This window comes from Protobothrops mucrosquamatus, unplaced genomic scaffold, assembly GCF_001527695.2.
Source record: "Protobothrops mucrosquamatus isolate PMUCROS unplaced genomic scaffold, P.Mucros_1.0 scaffold363, whole genome shotgun sequence".
NCBI lineage: Eukaryota > Metazoa > Chordata > Lepidosauria > Squamata > Viperidae > Protobothrops > Protobothrops mucrosquamatus.
In genome coordinates this window covers 832,168-851,182 of record NW_015386697.1, presented here as the reverse complement: position 1 = coordinate 851,182, position 19,015 = coordinate 832,168, and the positions used below count along the sequence as shown (strand labels likewise).

General features: G+C 36.9%; 1 protein-coding gene across 1 annotated transcript in view; it reads left to right on the top strand.

Annotated features, from left to right (window-relative positions):
- Nucleotides 1-19,015, top strand: part of PKP2 (plakophilin 2) — a 59,985-nt gene that overhangs the window by 1,516 nt on the left and 39,454 nt on the right. Inside the window, exons 2-3 of the mRNA XM_015815675.1 lie at nucleotides 13,405-13,517; nucleotides 13,877-14,019. Of these exons, the coding sequence (XP_015671161.1) occupies nucleotides 13,405-13,517; nucleotides 13,877-14,019 (256 nt within the window). The remainder of the gene's footprint in view (nucleotides 1-13,404; nucleotides 13,518-13,876; nucleotides 14,020-19,015) is intronic.

Genomic DNA, 19,015 nt, shown 5'->3' with positions numbered 1-19,015 from the left:
GCCAATGAGAGGTAATCTGAGGCAGAAGGCGGTCTCGGAGATAGCCAGGTCCCACCTTATCTTCAGAAGTTTAAAATAGCCTAGATTATTATCTTCTTCCCATTGTTCTCTCTTCTCAACAAGCCTGTGAGATGGGTCATGCTGGGAGGGAGCATCTGATCCAAGTTAACCAATGAGCTTCTTGGCTGAGTGGAGAAATCTGAACCTGGGTCTCACTAGAGTAGGCCAATATTCTCAGTTTGTATCTCTACTAACAGTACAAACTATGAGGATATTCTTCTCCTCTGTTCCTCCTTCCTTTTTATGTCTTACTGTCTTCCTCTTTCAATTTCATATATATTACTAAGTCACCTTGTCAGAAAATATCCAGAGTCACTGGGAGTTGGGAAGCATATAAAGTTAATAAACCATTGTTAACATCGAGGAAGGAGCCAGTGTCTATGCCAGGGGTGTCAAACTCGCAATGTCAGGTGACGTGTCACGACGTATCGTCGGTTTTTTTCCATTGCCGGCAATGGGGTGGGCGCGATTTCGGCATGACGCCTGGTCTATACAAAACCATCCCAGTTTAAGGTGGGTTATTTTAGGTCCCTGCAAACCTATTTAGATGTGGGATGGACCATTTTCAAATTTATAATACACCCGAGTTTTATCTTGCATAAGGTCAACTGATAAACATCTGTTATAGAATACAGGCAGCTACACTGTATTGCAAATTTTACTGCTTGCTGTTATATATTTAAAAGAGAAGAGAAAGTTAGAGATACTGAAAAGCTGTGCCCATCTTTATAATACATGAAATAAATAAAACAACTCAATATTAAAAAATTGCTATTAATGTTATTATTTCACTCATATATCATACATTACATTATGTTATGTGACAAATACAAAGTTAGAAATGAAATACTATTTTACTGCTCTTGGAGTGCAGTACCCATAGTATCACTTATCTACTGTGGTCACTAAGTCAACAAGGACTGCACACAATAAAAGGTTTTCAGCTAAGCTTGTATACAATCATTAAAAATAGCCACTTTTCCCTATCCTATATAGTAATAATTTTAACCTTTAATACAATGATCCATATTTTAGGGTCATAGAGAGTTCTAGTAGTTGTACAGCTAATCCTCGCTTTACAACCACAATTGAGCCCAAAATTTCTGTTGCCAAGTGAGAAATTTGTTAAGTGAGTTCTACGATCTTTCTTGCCACAGTTGTTAAGTGAATCATTGCAGTTGTTAAGTTAAGTGAATCTGGCTTCCCCATTGACTTTGCTTGTCAGAAGGTCGCAAAAGGGGATTACATTTATTGATTTTTATTTAGAAAAATAATTTGCTGCCCACCTCATACCCAATGACTCTGGGCAGCTGACATGACCCCAGACACTGCAACCATTATAAATATGAGTCAGTTGCCAAGAGTCTGAATTTTGATATGTGACCGTGCAGATGCCGCAACGGTTGTAAGTGTGAAAAATGGTCTTAAGTCAGTTTTTTCAGTGCCGTTGTTGTAACTTCAAACAGTCACTAAAAGAATGGTTATAAGTTGAGAACTACCTGTATGGTATTAAGTTGGGAAAGGCTGGAGCAGCAGGACCATATTAACATAAAGTGGTGGCTTTTATCACCACCCTAATTTGGGGGGACTGGTGTGCTTTCTCCCAGAGGCATCCTCAGGGGAGCCTTCACTTTTGCAGTTGTGAGCACCATCTTGAATTTTTGATGTCCCTTTTCGATCTTTTCCCGCTACTGTTTTCCATGGCTGTGTAAGGAAAATAGCTTCTTTAATTTTCCCCCACATCACCCACCCAAATACTCAAAAAGAGACCATACTAATCAACTAAGTCATCAGATTCTTCCACACTGCCTTGAAGTTTTAGCATTAGGAAGTCAAGTGATATGTGTTTAAAATATATGAATCAGGCCTTTGAGGGTGAATTCATTTGCAGCTGTTGTTTAAGCCTCCATATTATCCCTTGGCAAATATTATTTTCAGTACGTGGTATGTATTTAATATGAATGCTTCAGTGAAGAAATCAGAGATAGTAATTTTCATAACCTGCTAAAAACAATGTATAGTATAGAATTGCATGAAGCAAGATTGGTCAACAATCGAGTAAGGAATATATTATCACTCCTTACTGAAATGTTTGAGGACTTTTTTTTTTCAAACCTCTTTGAAGCTCTGGCTCTTTCATTCAAGAATGGAAGCTTGTCTCTATTAGCTGTTTCTCTAAACATAGAGACTGAATGTTCCCCCAGGGTGACAAGTTTATGACTAATGTCTTTCACTAGATAATTCTCCAGTCAATCTAAGTATACACTCCTTGGCCTGAAGGTACCTACCATAAATTAACCTACCTCTCTTTCTCCTCATGTTTTATCTCTTTACAACATAGGTAATTGTAAGGGTTTGCATAGTATATAGCAGGGGTGGGTAACTATATGATCTGTGGACTTCAGCTCCCAGAATTCCTGGGATGCTGGCTCAGGAATTCTGGGAGTTAAAGTCCACAGATCATAACAAAACCATAGTTTCCCTCCCCTGGCATATATGCTGTTCCCCTGGCTTTATCAGCCTCCCAGGATTACTATGAAATATTACAATTCATGTTTCCTTCCTTGTTCAGGCCAGAGATGGATAAAAAGATAGTCAAAATGTCTGTCATGCCCTATAGACTTAGATGACAAAACTCTGTCATTGCCTCTGACTGGAAAAAGGCAGGTTCCCTAATTCCATTTCATTGTGAAGTTGAGATAAATTTGTTTTGCAACTCTAGGTTTAGGGTTATTTTATGTGACTGTATGCCATTTGCATGTGTGTATGATATAGTCACTGGCCAAAATAAAGCAATATTGATTGCTTGATATAATCCCAAATTGTAGGAAGAATGCTCTTCTCTTTGCAATATTACAAAGAAAGTGAATCTCTGCATTTAGTATTTTGCAAACTGGACTTGGATTGTTATGGTTCTTCGCTGAAGTTTCCTTCTTGGTTCTTATGTAATTTGAATGTCAGATTAGTCTTATCCTAGTTTAAATACCCAATCACGGGACAATTTTCACTTAGCTTCAGTGTATGCTAAATCATAATATCCTTCATTCAGATTCAGGAGCTTGTATGAACTCTTCTAATGGGTGGTTTATTTAATAAAGTAGGGTTAAAGACCACATGACCTAGGACAACGTGTGATCCAAATTATCTCTTAAGTTAACTTACATTGTAGTGTTTGTTCTAAAGATAGAACAAAGTGGAAAAGGAAGGACTCGTGATTATGATCAGAGGAACATTGAGCTATTAAACATTTTTTAAAAAATTAAAAGCTGAGATTTCAGTAACTAGTTTTTAGACAGTAATTGACCCCAATATTAGGATTTGAATGATTTGTTATAGTTAATCCAAAGCCATGTATATCGCAGTGAATGGATTTAATGTGTGATTCTGAATTCACTGTAAACTTACATATTATGATTTGTTAAAGGTTCTTCCTTTGTCAGCAATCAAGTACTAAATGGGAAAGTCTTTTTTTACAGTTGCATTAGTAGAAGTCTATCTTCTTTCTTTGCTGACAGTATTCCACTTCCTCAAAGATTTCAGCCAGCATTTGGTTCGCAAAAGCATTTTTTTTTAAAAAAGCATGATACTGAGTTTTTATTAACTCTCCTGAGCTTTTCAGTAGTCTGCCCTTTACTTACCTTTTATTTAATACAATGCTTTTGCACTGCGCATTTCTTAGTGCAACAGTAAGTAGAAGTGCTTTAAATAAAAGGATTGTCCATTGGCTCATTTCCTGATGGATATATTTGAAAATGTGAGTGTTTACGGAGCACGGGACCTGTCCACCAGTGGATTTCTTAAAGGAACATGTAGCTGCCTGAAGGCAAGAACTATAAATATTATGTCAATAAATCCTGGAAGTAACTATAAAAGTGTCAGGTTTAATATCACAGTGACCCATTATTATTATTATTATTATTATTATTATTATTATTATTATTATTATTATTATTATTATTATTATTATTATTATTATTATTGTCGTCGTCGTCGTCGTTGTTGTTGTTGTTAATCATGGCACAGTCAGCCAGATGTTCAGACTGGATTTGGCATTTTTGTCTGTCTGTCGAGCCCTTACCAAGGACCTGGGATAGGCAGATGTGGATGTTTGAATTGATGGTATTACAGATATTGTCGCAGGATGGAAGCTGTTCCTAGTAAGGCTGCCTTTTGCAATTGATTGACGATGAATTTGTCAATGCCAATGGTGTCCAAGTGATGCTCCAGTGGTTTTGGGATTGCACGCAAGACGCCTCTTATTATTCGTACTACCCTTGCTTGCCTTTGCCACAGTCGTTCTATTTCTATTTGTAGGTCTTTGTTGTTGTTGTTGTTGTTGTTATTTACTGTATTAACTGGGGTTATGAACATATGATCTCAAGAGTTTTATCTACATCTGCAAAATTATCACAATAGCAATAGCACTGAGACTTATATATCGCTTCATAGTGCTTTAAAGCACTCTAAGCAGTTTACAGAGTCAGCATATTGCCCCCACAATCTAGATCCTCATTTTACCCAGAAGGATGGAAGCCTGAGTCAACCTTGAGCCAGTCAGGATCGAACTCCTGGCAGTGGGCAGAGTTAGCCTACAATACTACATTCTAATCACTGTGTCATCACGGCTAGATAGTATGAAAGGTACTGGGCTTCTATTAAAATGCCACAGGCACTTTTTTTATTAAATTTATATACTGCCCATCTCACTATTGAAGCAAATCTGAGCAGCTTGCAAAATCTTGAAGGTTTTGTCACAGAGATAAACAATAATGGTAATTGTGATTAAATGTGCTCCCACCATTGTTTTTATCCTGGCATTATCTAGCTTTGGAATATGATATATGATGCACTACATATTGGTTGCATAGCACTCTGCACTACTCTGATGCCTGCAACACCTAGCTTGTCTTTAAGATTAGTAAAAGAATCTGCTCTTACCATCACAGAATCTTTGTATGAAGTGACCATCAGGATGTATGAAGTGACCATCAGGATAGGCAGCCTCTGAAAATAGGAGAAAGCATTCATAGGAGATTAGACACAAATTGGTGATCAACTGTTATAAATTATTAAATTATTAAAACAGTCATCCTTTTGTTCAACTGTTAGGAAGGGATGAATCATATGAGATGTGAGCTGATATAAATATAAGTTGCTGTACTCTCTAGAAAGCACTGAGACTTTTCAGTATTGGCGTTCTTTGTGATTCTTCTTGACTACAAAACCAGATACAGATAGACAACAATTGGGACCAGATCTGCCATCACCAGACAATATGATTGTTAAAATAGTCACACCCAATTTTGCAACTTGTTTTTGCCGCAGTTGTAAATGGCAATCATGTGACTCTTGGGATGCTGCAGTTGTCATAAATACATACCGGTTTCCAAGCACCCAAATGTTAATCACATGACTGGGGGGGATGCTACAATGGCCATAAATGCCAGTGCAATTGTTATAAGTGCAAGGACTAAGTCAGGGGTCTTCAAACTTGGCCCTTTTAAGACTTGTGGACTTCGACTCCCAGAATTCCTCAGCCAGGCACGCTGGCTGAGGAATTCTGGGAGTCGAAGTCCACAAGTCATAAAAGGGCCAAGTTTGAAGACCTCTGGACTAAGTCATAAGTTCACGTGTTTTTTTTTGAATGGCTAATAAACGAAAACAGTCATAAGCTGAGAACTACCTGTAGTAAAGAAAAATAAGTTGCCTGTTTTGTGGCAATCAGAAGGTATAATTGTCAATTGATTCAGTCTAAGAGAGAGAAGTACATTTCTTTCTTTATTGGACATTGGCGTAACTTTGTGAATAATTCTCCATTGTTTGCAGGCTCCAGAGCAAAATTTCATTGCAAAAAGATCATTGAAAAACAGGTCTTTATCTGAGGCTGGCCAATGAGCGTGATTGAACATTGGCATTGGGCCTATAGGAGGAAATAAATCTGACAGAAAGATGTAATATAAGTCTCTATTAGAATATACCTATAATTGAGAAAGTCCAAAAGCAGTTTAATTTTCTGTGAAACATTTGCAATTTATGTTTAGTGGCAGAAGCTTTTTGTTTCCTTGTCACTTTTTCCTATCTTTTAATTTCGGATCATTTTGCATTGTTGAGAGGCTGCTTTCTGAAGACTGTAACATCCATACAGTAATTTCCTTTAAACACTAGAGTAAATGTTTAAAGAACTGTGTAGTGATTGAAGTTCCTTAATACAGGAACTGCATAATTATACATTAAAGTGTGCTTTATTGCACATGCCCCTGTTTGAAGTTAAAAGAAGTTTGGCCACAACCTAAGACCTGCAATCCTCAAAAGTGATCATCTGTACATGTGAGTCTGTTTCAGGGATTTCTTTATATAGAAATGAATTTTTATACACAGAGATCAGTTCTTTTCCTGCATAATTCTTCAGTTTCTAAAAATGTGACACTGGACTATATATCTGACATTGTTAATTTTCTATACTGTATAAAGAACAAAAGTTTTCTGTTTTATATGAACAATTAATTTCAAATTTACTTGAGCAAATTGTGTATATAATCCCATGAGGACTATACAACTAAAAATTAATCACATCAATTATTTTTTAGGAAAGTTGCTCTGTTTTCCTTGTTACAGATTTTTTTTGTCCCAATATCTCTGTTGAAAATTACATTTTTAAGGTAGTATTTTAAATATATTTTCTTTTATTACGTTAAATAAACTGCAGATTAAATATAAAGTGTTGCTTTATTTTTTTTGGAACACTGGAATGTTTATAGATCAACCAGGATCCAATTATTACTAAATAATATCTTTTGCCAACAAATCCATCTAACTGAATAAACAAGTGTAGTAAAATGATTTAAAAATATGTTTTTTTGTTTATAGAATTATAGTTTAAAAGGGATTTAATTTCTTGATCTCAAATCCATGGTTTAAGAAGGATGAATGAAATGAAAGGAAGGAGGGGATATATTATTGAAGACATTTCTCAGGATTTGCAACAGCTGGATAATAATGATCTGTTTTCTTGTGAGATTAATGAACATAGTTTGAAACATGGAAAAATTTAGGCTCCTGAAATTGAAACTTAATGGCAAAATCCCAACATCAAATCTTTTTTAGAGCACTTGTTGTGTCTTGTTGTTGTGTCTTGTTGGTGGAATATTACAAGCTAACCATTTCGTAGGGACCCTAATGATAGACTTCTGGTTTTCTACCTCTGAAGACAAGGCATCCAGCTTTAAACTGATAAGATCCCTTCCTTTTTACTTCGTAATCTAATCTCTCTACTTTGCCTTTGTTCTAAATAATTGCTTTTCTCCTGAGTGAGAGGAAAATAAATAAAAGAAGGGTTTCTGGCACCTTAAAGACTAACCGATTTATGGTGACACAAGCTTTCCAGGAGTGGAAGCTGTTTCATCTGATGAGGCAGATGCTCGTCTTCCCTCCCTCCCCCCAAAAGTTTAATTTCTAAGATGCCATACCAATGCCTGTATGCGTATGAGAGAGTTTGCTGTAACAGATCAGTCTGCCAAAAGTATTCAGGAGATACTATTGGTATGTAAAGAAAATTATCCACGTTTTATGCAAAGAAAGTTACCCAAGACCCCACTTACCAGATGCAAAGTGCTATGAACCCAGATGAATTCGGGATAACCCAATGATTAGATCAGATGCAAGCTCTTGAAAAACTGTCTACTAATTTGTAGATGAATTGCTAAACTAGAGTGGCTAAACCGTATCAAGACAGGAAAAGCCTTGGTGTATTTGTAGGCAAACACATCAGCTTATGTTTAAATTAGATCAGGGTAGTTTCATGCAGAGAAGGAAGAATATAAATCGAAGGATAAATGACACCTCTGTGGCAAGCATCTGCTTCTGTTTCCCTTGATTGTTGAACCTTGAAACAATGCAAATAAAGCATCTTGATTGTTTTGTTTTTAGTATTTCCAATGAAGACTTATTTGGGTAATTAATATACAGCTCTCTTTAGCTTTATTTTCATAAGGGAGTTTCACTCTATTGCCTCTCACCCAAATCATATGGTTTGTGCTCTGGCAAAGAGATTGAAATTATTTTAAGAATAATTAATAATTAAGCAGTAGTTGCCCCAACAAGAGGGAATATCTTCCCTGTTGCTGCAGGTTTACTCAGTCATCACTGACCACCTTTATTAATTAGGGATAACTGAATCTGGAGTTTGAATAGCACTTGTGGAAAGGTATTTGGGCATTTTGCAAATAGTGGACGTGCACTTGCATATGGTCAGCAACACAATGCTCACTGTAATAGGATGTGATGCAGGGAAGAGAGCAGTTGTATCTCAGGCGCTCCTCGAAACTTTGAATACCATTTATGTGCAAAAGTTCTTGCAAACTGGATAGTGTGACATTAAGATTCAGAAAGAGAAAAAAAAAGATCATCACTGAAGACTTCCCAGAGGCAAATATGGTTGTGCCTAGAACTAAATGGCAAGGCATCATAGACTTATCAGGACACAATGCCGGTGGGCATCGTGCCACTCAAGTCAAAACTTTCAAAAACATCAAAGTGAAAATAGAAGAACCCTCATGAGAAAGCCAAATCTTAAGCTGTGCTTTGGAACCCACTGGGGTGATTGCAGTAGGTCTGCAAAAATAATTTCTTATTGCCATTTAGTGGTCATTTCAGTTGGTGAAGCCAAGGTACAACAATCTAGACTAAGGTCAAATTATGCATGCATATGTATATGTATAAGTTAGTTTAGATCTTTATATATTAGCTAATTATAAAGAAGTATTTAGGGACTACTATTGGGGAATTCTGCTTTCTAGGAGGCAACCTTTATCTTCTTTCAGTCAGTGATTATACTTATTGCCCGTTACCTTGATTAAGATAATGAATATTTAAGGTGTAACCTCAAATTTATAATTGCAGTGTTGGTTAACCACTATTTATCCATAAAAACCTTTCTTAAAGATCTGTACTTTCTAACCTGATGCTAGAAAATGCAGAAGCATCATCACAATACCAACATTAACCATTTTGTCAGCCCCTGGCTACAGATAAATAATACGGGCAAACTATACAGCAATTTATTTGCTGTGTGAAATTAGCCACACTATCTTTCATTCAGATCTTGAATATTCCATCTTTTTCATGTTTTCAAAAATGCAAGATTGAATCTTAAGATTTTCCATGTATAAAACATATATCCTAGATTCCGGTTGAAAGGCAAAAGCAATCATAACAATAGACCAGATGCTCTATTAGACCGGTTTCACCGGAAAACACTTACTATATATTGTTTAAATTAAAACTAAAACTAATCTAGTTCCGTCTTAGGCCCAGTACTCTTCAATATCTTCATAAATGACTTAGATGAGGGAATTGAAGGGGAACTCATCAAATTTGCAGATGCCACCAAACTGGCAGGAGTAATCAACACCCCAGAAGACAAACTCAGGATCCAAAAAGATCTTGACAAACTTGAACAAAGGGCCCTATCCAACAAAATGAGTTTCAATGTGGAGAAAAGCAAAGTTTTACATTTAGGCAGGAAAAATCAAAGGTACAAGTACAGATTGGGCAAGACCTGGCTTAAAAACAGTAACTATGAGAGGGACCTTGGATTTCTAGTGGACGATCACTTAACCATGAACCAGCAGTGTGCAGCAGCAGCCAAAAAAGCTAATACAATCCTGAGTTGTATAAACAGAGGCATAGAGTCAAGATCACACGAGGTATTAGTACCGCTTTATAAAACCCTAGTAAGACCACACCTGGAATACTGCAGCCAATTTTGGTCACCATATTACAAAAAAGATGTTGAGAGTTTAGAAAAAATTCAGAGAAGAGCAACTAAGATGATCAAAGGCCTAAAGACTAAAACGTATGAAGAACAGCTGCAGGACTTGGGTTTGGCTAGTCTAAAGAAAAGAAGAAATAGGGGAGACATGATAGCAATATTCCAGTATTTGAGGGGCTGCCACAAAGAAGAGGGGGTCACGTTATTCACCAAAGCACCAGAGAGCAGGACAAGAAACAATGGTTGGAAACTGATCAAAGAGAGAAACTTCCTGACAGTGAGGACAATTAACCAGTGGAACAGCTTGCCTCCAGAAATCGTGGGCACTCCACGATTAAAAAGAGGCTAGACAGTCTCTGGTCTGAGATGGTATAGGTTCTCCTGCTTGAGCAGGGGGCTGGACTAGAAGACCTCCAAAGTCCCTTCCAGCTTCTATTCTATTCTATTCTATTCTATTCTATTCTATTCTATTCTATTCTATTGTAATGGTGATGCGATTTCTATTCTAAGAAATCGCATCACCATTGTGCTTAATCTTGTCCAAACCTTTTAATCAAGTAATTTCTTTCACTTCTGCTCTACATTTTGGTCATATTGCTACCTGCATTCAATAATTTCACGACTCATATCAATATCAGTATTCCAGTTTAATCAACTGAATTTGGTATGCAGGAGACCTTGAGAGAATGATTAAAAAATAAATTAGAACAGAAATCCGATTGTAACCAAGGAAATAGGACAGCTCAAATAACTCAATCTTTCAGGAATGTAAAACAAAATGGGATCCCTGCCTTTCATATGTTCTGCAGAAATGCTTAACTTTCCAAGTATGACTAAAGAGTTTCATTAATCCACAATTCTGTCCTACAGTTTATCTGCCATGTGTTTCTTCTAATCTATACAGTTTGCTGGTGGTCTCAGAGGAGACTGGGGTGGAAGATTAAGGAATGCTTGCTCTGTTGGAATTGAAAGATTCCAGAGCATGGGAAAGTCATGAAGGATCAATAGCTGGAGTCAATGTAGAATAAGCAACAGTTTATTGATACAAGAGACAGTCAGACTATACCATAATGCAAGAGCGAGCAGACACATTTTTATGGGAACAGGTTTTTTAGTTTAAAGATAGTGATGCATCTTATTTGGGGATGGCTTACGTCCTGCTTTACCATGCTGCAGAACTCTAACTGAAGGCATTGTTTATTTTAGGAGTGAGAAACCAATGAACTTTCTGCTGTCCTGAATCATTGTTTCATCTGCAATATTTCTTGAGCTCAAATATTTAGCAGAAGGGCCACAGAATTTTAAAACCATATTTAATCAAGAAGATCTCAAAGAGTTGGGGTGCCAGAGAACCCTCAAAACAGATGAGCTTATGTCAATATTTTAGAGGCCAAGATATATACAAGCCTCAATAGAGATTAGGCTGAATTCTACATTAACAGCTGGATGCACAATGGGGCATACCTAACAGAGTAGACTTCAGTACAATACATAAACGTAGGCACCATTAATTATTTAACTCAAGACTTTTGCCCTATAGATCTTAATAACTGTCATGCTTGTTAGCACTGCAAAATGCAAACTATCATTTGCAAAATGATGCTCCCCCCCTCCCAATACAAACTTTATCCTTCCAGAATGTTAAGGCAAAGAAGAAACTTAATCCATTAAGGCTTTAACCTGAGTAATGCTGATGAAATCAATTTTCCAGGACTGATGATGCATGATAGTGAGAATTAGTTTTTTGTAATTTTGCCATAATAGACAAGAAAGTCATTTTCCCTCGTAGAAAGAATCACTGTGGCATTTGCACACATAGAATTGAATTAGGTCTATCATCCATTCGTCCGTCCGCCTGTCTATCTATCTAATTTATATGCCACCCATTATGATATCCAAAGCAATTCTGATTGATGAGAAAGGGAGGACCTCTGGTTTTGATAAAGCTTTCACAAATGAAATAATTGAAAAGAATACATGCTAGAATGTAGCTTTGTTTCAGCTTTTTCTGGCTCGGTATATAGCGGGAGTGGTGATCAGCCACAGTTAGCTACTGGCTACTATCCCTAATTTAAAATAAACCAATTAAATCAAATTTAGCTGTTGCCATGTTTGAATTCAAGTTCCCAAAACGCAAATTCAAGAACCAAGGGCAGTTAAAATAAAGAGTCCTAAAAGTCTTAAAATAATTGTACTTTCTTTTACTTTGAAGGGCTTTGAGCTCCAAGTTAAACTTTAAAAAAATATAAAAGGAAGAATATGAATCTTAAAGTTGTCCTTGAGTAATTCTTACCTGGACAGCAAGCAAGTTATACATAAAGTGACCTCCCTATTATAGAGAATCAACCGTGGTTTCTACATTTGTATTTTTAGAAATAGGCTGAGATACATTTTACACAAGTTTTTGTTTAGTGCTGTAAGGAAAGTATTCCAAGTATGGTTGCTTTGTTATTTCCAATTTCATTAATACAGCATAATCATCATTTCTTGTTCATTGACAAAAACCCACCAGGTTCTCTGAATGCTATTGTAATATAAAATTTCAAAAGTAGTGCCATAAACTTCTGTGCTTCAGTTTTACTGTGCAGAAATGTTTTGAAAGTGTTACTTGGTGTTTGTTCTTGTATTTTTCCTTGTAACTGTACAGTGTTCCCATTTTGGTTCAGAAAAGATTGTGCATTCCACTATTGAAGTTTGAAGTTCATAACACTAAAGGGGCTTTAAGCGGCTTTTGAACTTCCGATTGCTTAGATAAAATGAACATAACATCAAACTGTCAAGCAAAGATGCAACGTTACAGGAACCTGGAATACAGTGTAAAAGTTAAGCATGTCAAATTTCTACTGCAATTCAAAGTTACCCCCTGGCCTTGCCTATATCCAACAATCATTGTTGATAAAATGCTGTTTAATATTCTATTTGCAAAGGTGGGACTCACACTTACCCAACCACAAAGCAAATATTTTGTTTGGCTGATTTCTGCAGCATTTAAAAAAGAAGAAAAGAACTAGATGTAATGTTTTTTTTCTGCAAATGTTGAAGTTCTTTTAAGCATGTTAATACAAGTTGTCCTCAGCTTTTGACCACAGTTGGGATGAGAATTTCCATTGCTAAGCAAGGCTTTTGTTAAATGAGTCACATCGGTTTTTATGATCTTTCTTGCCATGATGGTTAAACAAATCAGTGTAAATGTTAAGTGAATCAGTTGTAAAGTGAATCTGGCTTTCCCATTGACTTTCCTTGTTGGAAGCTGCCTGGGAAGGTTACAGATAGGAATCACACAATCCTAGGACACTGCAACTGTCACAAAATACATGCTGGTTGTCAAGTGCCCAAATTTTGGTCACGTGACTATGGAGATGCTGTGATGGTTTTAAGCATCAGGGCCAGTCATAAGTCACCTTTTTCAGTGTCATCGTAACTTTGGTCACTAAATGAATGGTTGCAAATTGAGGACTACTTGTATTCGGCTTTTTATTTCTCATTAATCCTTGCTAAGTGATATAATTCAGCAGTTTCAAGTCTACTTTGATTATGTGATTTACTGAAAGTCTATTTTTCCTGCATTTCTACAGGAGGTTTGCATCGAGCTAGCAGCGTTCCAGAGTATGTATATAAATTAGATGCATTGGAAACAGACTTTGCTTCAAGACCATATTTTGCAACTTCATATTATCAGTCTCATCAGGTGAGAAGGCTTTAATATATTAACATTGGGTCTTATCTGGCTGCTTGAATGATAACTTGTTATTAGTGAGAATACCTATTGAGAGTTTTTTCAGGTTTTGCATTTAAAATGCAAAGATCCTTTACCATTATTATAAATTCAACAACTAGGCATGATAGACTTCTATATTAGTGTTTCTCAATTTTAATCTTAGCATCTTTAAAGGTGTGTTGACTTCAACTCCCAGAATTCCCCAACCAGTGAACTAAATCTCATCTGGTCTCCTCTCCCTTCCATTCCTTCTCTCTCACCCCCTGTTTCTCCCTCTAGGCTTGGAAACACAAAATGCTCTTCTCTTTGCTCAGTGAATATTAAATTAGCTTACTTTGTTATCAGTGGAAGCTATTTTGAAGCTTCACTGCAGCACAGGGAAGACTCAGGTTTTAAAAGGGGAGGTCACCATGGTTGAGAGAAATATCACTGGTTCAGTGGTTTCCAGTAGCATGTATATTCTAAACCAGAGGTAGGCAACCTTGGCTCTTTATGACTCGTGGACTTCAACTCCCAGAATTCCTGAGCCAGCATGGCTGGCTCAGGAATTCTGGGAGTTGAAGTCCACGAGTCATAAAAGAGCCAAGGTTGCCTACCCCTGTTCTAAACTGTTCACTGATGTCATATGTTTGTTTCAAGGCTATGTTTGCTATTGGAATAGGAAGACATGAATTCAGTAGCTGTACACAGGTAGTCCTTGACATACAACTGGTTGCTTAGCAATCGTTCAAAGTTACGACCAAACTACTTTTATGCCCTGGATTTGAAATTCTAATGTCCACCCCTCCCCCTTAGACACATGTCTACATTTTAGTCCATATTTAGAGCCGTGTGTAGCAACCTCACAGTCATATGGCCATGATTTATGATGGTTTTTCTGGAAACCAGCATTTACAAATTCCTGCAAAAACGCCCCATAGCAAACAGAGTTTGCTGAACAACTGCAAAAAGATCGTAAAATTGGGACTGGTCAAACAGTGAGCTATTTTATGACCGTCACAACTTCCAGTCAAAATTGTGGGCTCAATTACAGCGGTAAGTCGAGGATCTATTTGTAGGTGTGGTTTCCCAAGTTGCAAACGTATACGCATTTATTTAGTGTAAAGACATACTTGACTTCTGAATAAACATGTGTAGGACTGCATTGTCAATTGCCCACTTTGCTTGCAAAAGTTGACTCCATCCATCCATTGTTGGCAAATAGTACATGCTGTGATCAAAGGACAGAAAGAAATATTATTTTACAACAACAATCATTTCAAATTTTACAAATGAATTGCTATCTTAGCTATATAGCCAGATCAAGATAGAATCAAAACAGAGCTATTTTAAAGAGGCAATTGATCTCCCATACAGTCTCCTTACCAGGAAGGAATTTAATCCTCATATCAGACTGCACATAAGCCAAAAAGAATTTCATCTTTGTTATTATATTTTCCAGGCACAGTGTGGACTCCAACCATCTTGCTTGGATTAAATTGTTTGCCCCAGTTTTAATTATAATGTCTGCATTTATGTAATTGCTTGCTTTGCCTTGTCATTTCTCCATTATCAGTAATATACAGTACTTTGCACCTGCCTAATTCCTCGTGATCTCATAGTGTAGAATTAAAAACTATTTCATCTATTTTTCACGTGAGGTTACAACAATTAGGTTACACTGGGAAGGGAAGAATAGGAATGTAATATAAACCTAGGAGGAAGCAACAAACCGGGTTTTCAGTTTTGTACAAGGCAACTGAAATAACCTTGAAAACTGGATGGCTACTTGTAGAGAATAGTAATTTAATCTTGTTAGGCATGATCCTCACATGTAAGCACATTCCAGAAAGCTGAATGCAAGACATTTTACACAAGTTTTTGTTTAGTGCTGTAAGGAAAGTATTCCAAGTATGGTTGCTTTGTTATTTCCAATCTCATTAATACAGCATAATCATCATTTCTTGTTCATTGACAAAAACCCACTTGGTGGGGCTTCCAGGTTCTCTGAATGCTATTGTAATGTAAAATTTCAAAAGTAGTGCCATAAACATCTGTGCTTCAGTTTTACTGTGCAGAAATGTTTTGAAAGTGTTACTTGGTGTTTGTTCTTGTATTTTTCCTTGTAACTGTACAAATGGAAATCAAAGATAGGATGGTCAATGAACTTTGCATTCCTACACTTGTATATTCGGAGGAATGCTGGGCTTTGGGTTGCCTTTCATGGAATTGATGGAATTCTTTAGGGGAAGCCATTATCTCTCAAATAATCAATTTCAAACAATTTAGGGCTCATAAAAGTGGATTTTGAGTGGATTTCAAGATTGCGGAGATTCTTAGAGACCAGTAGAATATCAACACTGGTACCACTAGAATCAAGCTGGAAATATTAGAGTCATGTGAATAAAAGGAGCCCCCAAAATTTTCAGCTTTAAGCCTGGACTGTGTATTGCTGTGCCAATATTGGAATCCATTTTTCCATCAAGATAAAGAGAGAACTGAGGCTACTCATCCTCCTGTTTCGAGTGACTAATATATGGAGATAACAAATTGGAGACTGTATGACTCTCTAAATTCCCAATGGAAAATGAGAGAGATTGCAGTAGATATGTAGATGGTGTCTGGAAGATTTCAGCCTAATTTAATGGGTATAGGAAAAAAAAGTAGACAACCATACACATCAACAGACATGAGGATTTGAAATAAGAAGAAATGGAAGAATAAGGGCTAAGAGGGACACAGTCAAACACAAAGAGCTTAAGACTAGACAAGTCTATTGCAATAAGAATGCACAAATGTTACTCCCCAAAGAGAAAAAAAAATCATTCTCAAACTATTAGAATATTCAAGTCTTTGGGAAGCCAGATACCATGTCTTCCCTTAAACAGAGAGAAAGGTTTGAGAGCTGACTGGGTATACATTCTTAAACTCTCATTCCCACTCATTAATAAACTTGTCAGCCATCTTATATGGCTACTGTTTCCTGGAACACAGTTAAGTATCCAGTTTTTAGTTATCTTCTCATTGGGAATCTGTCTGCACCCAAAGACTTCCTTGAGATATGAGTCAATGAATGGACTCAGCTGTGACATGCTCAACACAGTCCCTGATTTGGAAACACATTTCCTATTTCATTTTTACCTTGCCTGTTCCCTATAAGGAGGGAAAAAATGGATCATGAGCAAAGTGGGCCCCATACTGTCAGCATTCCTGAAACTGTGATCTCAACTACATTAGGAGAAATGTTTGATTGCAATATTTTAAGGCAAGGCAATGACTTACACTTTCTATGCCTGGGACAGGAAATGAAAACACACGCATATATTATCTTCAGCATGGCTATGCAAATAATATGTGTGGGTGTTTCTTTGGGTTAATTAACAGGAAAATTAATTATAACTTGGAGTGTCATTGCATCCATTCTAGTTGCATAATTTGATTTGAACAGGTAGTCCTCAGCTTATAGCCATTTGCTTAGTGACTGCTCAAAGTTACAACAGCATTGAAAAAGGTGACTTATGACCGTTTTTCACATTTATAATAATAATGATAAAGTTGGAAGGGACCTTGGAGGTCATCTAGTCCAACCCCCTGCTCAGGCAGGAAACCTTATACCATTTCGGACAAATGGCTGTCCAGTTTCTTCTTAAAAACTTCCAGTGTTGGCGCATTCACCGCTTCTGGAGGCAGGTTGTTCCACTGGTTAATTGTTCTAACTGTCAGGAAGTTTCTCCTTAGTTCTAGGTTGCTTCTCTCNAGCGGGCCTGACCTAGGGTGAATTTTAAATAGGGATAATTTTTAATGATTTTAAATAGTCACAGCCACTAATATTTGGATTTTAATTGGTTTTTAGAAGGGGTAATTTTGTATATTGTTTTAACATGCTGTGAGCCGCCCTGAGTCCCATGGGGAGAAGGGCGGCATATAAATTTTGTAAAATAAAATAAATAAATAAAATAAATACCTTTCACCTACTTGATGGAATTCTTTAGGGGAAGCCATTATCTCTCAAATAATCAATTTCAAACAATTTAGGGCTCATAAAAGTGGATTTTGAATGGATTTCAAGATTGCGGAGGATCTTAGAGACCAGTAGAATATCAACACTGGTACCACTAGAATCAAGCTGGAAATTAATATTAGAGTCATGTGAATAAAAGGAGCCCCAAGAATTTTAAGCTTTAAGCCTGGACTGTGTATTGCTGTGCCAATATTGGAATCCATTTTTCCATCAAGATAAAGAGAGAACTGAGGCTACTCATCCTCCTGTTTCGAGTGACTAATATATGGAGATAACAAATTGGAGACTGTATGACTCTCTAAATTCCCAATGGAAAATGAGAGAGATTGCAGTAGATATGTAGATGGTGTCTGGAAGATTTCAACCTAATTTAATGGGTATAGAAAAAAAAAGTAGACAACCATACACATCAACAGACATTATGAGGATTTGAAATAAGAAGAAATGGAAGAATAAGGGCTAAGAGGGACACAGTCAAACACAAAGAGCTTAAGACTAGACAAGTCTATTGCAATAAGAATGCACAAATGTTACTCCCCAAAGAGAAAAAAAAATCATTCTCAAACTATTAGAATATTCAAGTCTTTGGGAAGCCAGATACCATGTCTTCCCTTAAACAGAGGGAAAGGTTTGAGAGCTGACTGGGTATACATTCTTAAACTCTCATTCCCACTCATTAATAAACTTGTCAGCCATCTTATATGGCTACTGTTTCCTGGAACACAGTTAAGTATCCAGTTTTTAGTTATCTTCTCATTGGGAATCTGTCTGCACCCAAACACTTCCTTGAGATATGAGTCAATGAATGGACTCAGCTGTGACATGCTCAACACAGTCCCTGATTTGGAAACACATTTCCTATTTCATTTTTACCTTTCCTGTTCCCTATAAGGAGGAAAAAAATGGATCATGAGCAAAGTGGGCCCCATACTGTCAGCATTCCTGAAACTGTGATCTCAACTACATTAGGAGAAATGTTTGATTGCAATATTTTAAGGCAAGGCAATGACTTACACTTTCTATGCCTGGGACAGGAAATGAAAACACACCCATATATTATCTTCAGCATGGCTATGCAAATAATATGTGTGGGTGTTTCTTTGGGTTAATTAACAGGAAAATTAATTATAACTTGGAGTGTCATTGCATCCATTCTAGTTGCATAATTTGATTTGAACAGGTAGTCCTCAGCTTATAGCCATTTGCTTAGTGACTGCTCAAAGTTACAACAGCATTGAAAAAGGTGACTTATGACCGTTTTTCACATTTATAATAATAATGATAAAGTTGGAAGGGACCTTGGAGGTCATCTAGTCCAACCCCCTGCTCAGGCAGGAAACCCTATACCATTTCGGACAAATGGCTGTCCAGTTTCTTCTTAAAAACTTCCAGTGTTGGCGCATTCACCGCTTCTGGAGGCAGGTTGTTCCACTGGTTAATTGTTCTAACTGTCAGGAAGTTTCTCCTT